The 6,177-nt window shown below is 54.4% G+C and overlaps 1 protein-coding gene across 1 annotated transcript; it reads left to right on the top strand.

Annotated features, from left to right (window-relative positions):
* Window positions 1-2,443: 2,443 nt before the first annotated feature.
* On the top strand, window positions 2,444-5,606 carry NEUROD2 (neuronal differentiation 2). Its single transcript, XM_039516812.1, has 2 exons — window positions 2,444-2,581; window positions 4,376-5,606. The coding sequence occupies exon 2, from the start codon at window positions 4,381-4,383 to the stop codon at window positions 5,449-5,451; it is 1,071 nt and encodes a 356-aa protein (XP_039372746.1). The 5' UTR covers window positions 2,444-2,581; window positions 4,376-4,380; the 3' UTR covers window positions 5,452-5,606.
* The last annotated feature ends 571 nt before the right edge of the window (window positions 5,607-6,177 follow it).

Genomic DNA, 6,177 nt, shown 5'->3' with positions numbered 1-6,177 from the left:
TCACAGAGCCGGCCTCGCTTGGGCAGGTGGGCGGGTGTGCATAGGGAAATGGGGGAGTGTGCCTGTGTGCCCACGTGTGAACACGCATGTTTCTCCACGTGTGTATGCCTGTACGTGGGCACATGTGTCTAGTCACGCTAGACCTTGCGTCTGGCCCTGGTTTTGAGATTCACACACACCTGGGATCCAGGCAGGAAATGGGCCCAGCTCCTCTTTCATAATCACTTCTCTCACGTCAGTGCCCAAAGGCGCGGCACCTCTTGGGATGCATTTCACTCGAAGAGCTGCCTGTTCTGGAATACGGAAGTTGGTTGATAATCAAACTTTGGCCTATGTGAGGCCTACACAGCCTGGCTCACGCTCAGATCTGGGCAAACGCTGGGCCGGGACATACCTACGTTATTACTATTTGCTCAGGGTGAGGGTATGAAATGCCCATCTGATCACCTGGGTGCCTCATTCGGACAGATGGGGGAGCCATTGTGTCCTGTGGTCAGGTCCCGGGATCTCGCGTGGAAGACAGAAGCCCAGAAGGGGAGATTTGAACCATATCCCAACAGACGTTTGTTGAAGCAGCGGGGGAGGTGAAGCCACACGATCAGCTTTGTTCAGGTGCCCCTGCGACAGGCCTGGCTAACCTTACCTTGGCTCTCAGGTGGCTTCCGAATCTGCCATCTCTGCCTCCCTCAGTAAAGTTCAGTCTCTAGCCAGAACCCAGAGCTGCTGCTGAGTAGGTCAATTTGGTTTAAAGAGAGGGAGAAAAGGGAGCGGACACCTGGGGGCCTTTGACGACTGGCTGTTTCTCAGCTGAGGAGGAGGCGGGTGTGTGGAGACATGCGGTAATGACGCCCCATTATGCTGTATGGGTGCTCGCCATTACCCTGTTATTACCCCTTGCAAGTTTGCAAACACAACAGTAATGTCAGCAGCGAGCAGCCGAGCTGGCAAGCAGGGCCTGTGATTATGTTCCTAGCCTGGGACCGGCCTGGTCTTATTCCTCCATTTACAGGTAGAGACAAAAAATCGAACCACGCTCCTGGATTGTTAATTCAGCCGTGTGTGTGTGTGTGTGTGTGTGTGTGTGTGTGTGTGTGTGTGTGTGTGTGTGTGTGTGTGTGTGTGTGTGACAGAGAAAGACAGAGGAAGGTGGGGTGTAACAGGGGAAGGTATGTGTGTGTGTGAGAAAGAGAGAGGGGTGTGTGTGTGTGTGTGTGTGTGTGTGTGAGAGAGAGACAAAGAAAGACAGAGGAAGGGGTGTGTGTGAGAGAGAGAGAGGGTGTGTGTGTGTGTGTGTAACAGGGAAAGGTGTGTGTATGTGTGTGTGTGAGAGAGAGAGAGAGAGAGAGAGAGATGTGTGTGTATGTGACAGAGAGACGGAGGAAGGTGTGTGTCAGAGAGAGGGTGAGTGTGTGTAACAGGGGAAGGTTTGTGTATGTGTGAGTGTGTGTGTGAGAGAGAGAGACGTGTGTGTGACAGAAAGACAGAGGAAGGGGTGTATGAGAGAGAGGGTGTGTGTAATGGGAAGGTTTGTATATGTGTGAGTGCCTGTGTGTGAGGGGGGGTGACAGAGAAAGACAGAGGAAGGGGTGTGTGTGAGAGAGAGACTGTGTGTGTGTAACAGGGGAAGGTTTGTGTATGTGGGAGTGTGTGTGTGGGAGGGTGACAGTGAAAGACAGAGGAAGGTGTGTGTGTGTAACAGAGGAAGGTTTGTGTGTGTGTGAGAGAGAGAGAGAGAGTAGGGGGCAGTCTTTGTGCACAACATTGGCAAATGCCCATACATTTACCTACCCTCTAACCTGCTTAGCTGTATGTCTGGTGGCGGGGAGCTGATCAGTAACACAGCCCCTCCCCAGAGACAATTCCACCTTCTGTGGGGATTGGATACAGCAGAAAGGAGTGTCCTCCGCTAGAAACCTTCCCTGGCACCTGGCTCTGGGGCCCTCCTGGGGGGGGGGTGTGACATAAATTTGGGAGCCTCCCTCCTTCCCCCCGCTACCGCCTGGGCTCCTTCCCCTGGTTCGCTGGTGGCCGGTCTGGGGAGGGAGCTGGGCTTCTTATTTTTTGCAGCCTGCAAACCGCCTGTGCCAGATCTGGGTCCCTCCGTGCAGCCCCCTCGCTCCCCGATCCCTCCCGACCCGAGCCTGCCCCCCACATTCCAGGGGGGCGTTGCTGCGGCTCGCTCCCTACACCCCATTGTTCAGCCCGGGCGCTGCGCCCCTGCGCCGCTTTCTTGCCCGTGGTCCCATTTTGCAGCGTGTGGGCAGATCTGTAGATTTGGATTTTTTTTTTTTGACTACAGAGTGACAGATGGCGATTCCTCCTTCCCCAGAGAGAAAAATCTCCCTGAATGCAGGCGCATGTCAATCATTAGCTCTCATGTGATCGCTCCAGCCGATGACGTGCCAACCATATGGCATTGGCATCAGAGCTGGTACCCCCTTTGCTTGGTGGTAGAGATGCCACTCTCGCCTCCTTTTGGATAGAGCACTGAAGAAAGCTGTAGCCACCTTAAGGAGCTTTGCCCCAGTCCCAGAAGATGCTGGGGACAATGAAATAAGAATTCCTCCAGTTAGCTTTGAAGGTAAGTTATGTAAGAAGTGAAGGGGGAGGGGACGCTGGAAACTTGAATGGATAAAAAGCAACTTCCAGGGTTATTTTTTTTTCTCCTCCGGAACTGGCTTTATTTTATTTTAAGATCCGATCTATTTTTTTTTTCGAGGGGGGAGGGAGTCTTACTTCAACCCCCCCGATTTCAGAGGGCATAGCTCTGTAAACATGAAAATCGACCCCAGAAACTATCTTCCATCCGTTGTCCCACCAGGGAACGAGATATCTCGATATAGCTGCACACATCGGGTAGGAACAAAATGAAGCTAGAGATTTTTTTATTTTTTAACGGAGGAAAGGGGTCTTTCAAATCAGGAGGCTCCGGCTTTAATTTTTTGCTGGTTAAAAAAAAATTGCATTGCACACACGCACACACACACACGCACACACACACGCACACAAAGACAACGCTAAGGAAATTGACATGAGATCGCTCCCTTCAATCGCCTGGCTGGAGAGGAAGATTCTCGCCGCGAGATAATCTTGCAAAGCGGAGAGAATTTGCTGGTTATTGCTCCCGGTGCTGCACACGCTGTCGGTTTAGCAAGACCCTCCCGTGTCTGGAAGCGGGGCTGGGCTGGAAGGGGCATTCATTTGTAGTCTTCATTTGGCTTTACATATCCACCAAAACCCCAAACCCGTTAAGATTTGTTTTTAGTGGCAGCCTGTGAGGGGTTGAGCGGGAGCCGCAGCTGGAGTGTGAATTGTGTCTCGCCACATACAGGGCGCTGGATCAAAACCACAGAAACGTGGCGCGGGCAGAGGACATTGATCGAATGCAAAGTTGGACAGCTGGGCCGAGGTGGGGGGTGTGCAGTGGGTCTGATCGGGCCGGTATGGGGAGAAGGGGGGGGTCAAAAGGCTTCATAATAATCGGGATGATCGGCTCGTCTGTTTCAAGACGGGCGAAGGGTGGGGGGGGAATGGGTCTGTTCTGAACCACAGGGCAGGAAAAGTTGAAGACTGTCGGCAGGGGCTTGGGCCGCAATGAATGGAGAAGAAATTGACACCTAGAGGGGGGAAGTATCAGCCGAGGAGGTGGGGCAGGGGAGAGAGAGACGAATGGGGTGAAATCGGTTTCCTAACATTTAAATCTCAGCCCCGAGCCACACGGAACGGAATAAAGACGGCGGAAAATACAAAAATAAAATCAAATTTAAAAAAAAAGACGACCCGGGAGTTCCGAATGAATTATGAACCCAAATCTGTCAAGCGCATTTCCCGGGATCGGTCACAAGGCGATCGGGGAAGCCAGTTCATTTTACTCCCACTTTGAAACGATTCGATCGTTTTGACGCGGGATCTGGAGCTGGATCCCAGTCCTCCCGGTGGCGATTTCCCCACCCTCCCAACACACGCCGGGTTTCGACCTCCCGATCCTCTCCGCGTGTGCGTGTTCCGCGTGGGGCGGGTTTCTAACCAGCTGGAAGCCGGGCGGAAAGTCAAGGGCAGAATGGCCACCCTATGACACCCCCCCCGGCTCCCCAGGTTCGTTTCCATTGCCAACTGCACCCCGCTCCGCTCCGGTTCGGCGCCTGGGGAAGTGACCGTGCAAATCGCGTCCCCCGCCCTCCAAATTGAATCGCCGTAGGAGCTGGCCAATCACCCCCCCGCACACACACACGGGTCCGGGCCTGAGTCCCCGCTTCGTGCAGCCGCGCCGGGGGCCGGGGACGCAGCCGAGACAATGGGCATTTGGGAAGGCGCGTGGCTAAAATGTTCCCTCTCTCTCCTCCCTCCCCCCCCCACCCCGTGTCCCCTTCTCCAGCCACCATGTTGACGAGGCTGTTCAGCGAGCCCAGCCTGCTCCCCGACGTGCAGAAATTCCCCGGCTGGGCGGAGGAGTGCGAGGAGGATGAGCGGAGCGACAAGGAAGAGCGGAGCGGCAAGACGTGCCCGCTGCAGGAGGAGCCGCGGGAAGGCTCCCTGGGCGAAAGCAAGGAGGAAGGGGACCTAGGCGGGGACGAGGAGGAGGAGGACGAGGAGGAGGAGGAAGGGGCGGAGGAGGCCGAGGGGGACCGGCCCAAGAAGCGCGGCCCGAAGAAGAGGAAAATGACCAAAGCGCGGCTGGAGCGCTCCAAGCTGCGGCGCCAGAAGGCCAACGCGCGGGAGCGCAACCGCATGCACGATCTGAACGCGGCGCTGGACAACCTGCGCAAGGTGGTGCCCTGCTACTCCAAGACCCAGAAACTCTCCAAGATCGAGACGCTGCGGCTGGCCAAGAACTACATCTGGGCGCTGTCCGAGATCCTGCGCTCGGGCAAGCGGCCGGACCTGGTCAGCTACGTGCAGACTTTGTGCAAGGGCCTGTCCCAGCCCACCACCAACCTGGTGGCCGGCTGCCTCCAGCTGAACTCCCGGAACTTCCTCACGGAGCAAGGCCAGGAGGCGGCGAGGTACCACGGCCCCAACTCGTCCTTTGCCCTGCACCCCTACAGCTACCCGTGCTCGCGGCTCTCCGGCACGCCGTGCCCGCCCGGCCCCATGGGCAGCTCCCACGCCTTGCGGACACATGCCTACTGCGCCAGCTACGAGACCCTCTATGGGAACGCGTCCCCCGACTACAACAGCTCGGAGTACGACGCCCCCCTGAGCCCCCCACTGTGTATCAATGGCAACTTTTCCCTCAAGCAAGACTCTTCCCCGGACCACGAGAAAAACTATCACTATTCTATGCATTACTCCGCCCTGCCAAGCTCCCGGCCGGCCGGCCACAACTTGGTGTTCGGCTCCTCCGGGGTGCGCGGCGGGGTGCACTCCGAGAACATCCTGCCTTACGACATGCACCTGCACCACGACAGAGGCCCCATGTACGAAGAGCTCAACGCGTTTTTCCATAATTAACCCCCTTGTGACCACTGAAATGTCCTCCCCCCCCCCACGACTGCACATAGCAACCCCCCCCAACCCACTTCCATTCTGCTCTAGGGTTTAAATGTCTCCTCCGCCCCAAAACTGTGACCGTACAATTGTTAGGTGTCTCCCCGTCACACACACACAAAGCTAGACTTCGCTCGGCTCGCGGCTCCAGGGGAATTAGTGTCCCCTTTACTCGGCCCCCGAGGACAGCGGAGCAGAGCAGAGTATACACCGAAAAGAAAATTTACTTTGGTGCAATATATATATATATATATAATGTAAAAAAAATACTATGAAAAAAGCTAACCTGCAGGTTTGCAGTCGATCGAGACAAGTGTCTATTATGGCCACATGGAAAGAGAGTTTTAGGGAGAAAAAATTGGAAAATTAGAAACCCCATAAATTTTTTTTAAAGGGACAAAAATGTGGACAGTAAAAATAAATGGGGGGAAAATAGAGAAATCGAGCATCTTTCGTCCCCCGCAAAAGTAAAGAATATTGTTTGGCAACACATCAAAGTAAATTTTAAACAATGCCAGCTCGGTTTTGGGTTTTTTTGGTTTTGTTAATTTATCAGGAGGCTTTTAGAAGGGGTTATCCCAGAAAGGGGGAATTCTCTATTCGTTCCGAGGATTCACTAAAAGATCCCATGGAAGTTTAATTAAGAACAAAAAATGTTTGCAACTTCAAATCAGCATTTCAATGCAGTAA

This window comes from Mauremys reevesii, linkage group 27 (genome assembly GCF_016161935.1).
Source record: "Mauremys reevesii isolate NIE-2019 linkage group 27, ASM1616193v1, whole genome shotgun sequence".
Classification (NCBI taxonomy): domain Eukaryota; kingdom Metazoa; phylum Chordata; order Testudines; family Geoemydidae; genus Mauremys; species Mauremys reevesii.
This window is presented reverse-complemented; position numbering and strand designations above follow the sequence as displayed.

Coding starts and splice junctions, on each gene's coding strand:
- NEUROD2 (XM_039516812.1), top strand. CDS start 4,381: ATGTTGACGAGGCTGTTCAGCGAGCCCAGCCTGCTCCCCGACGTGCAG.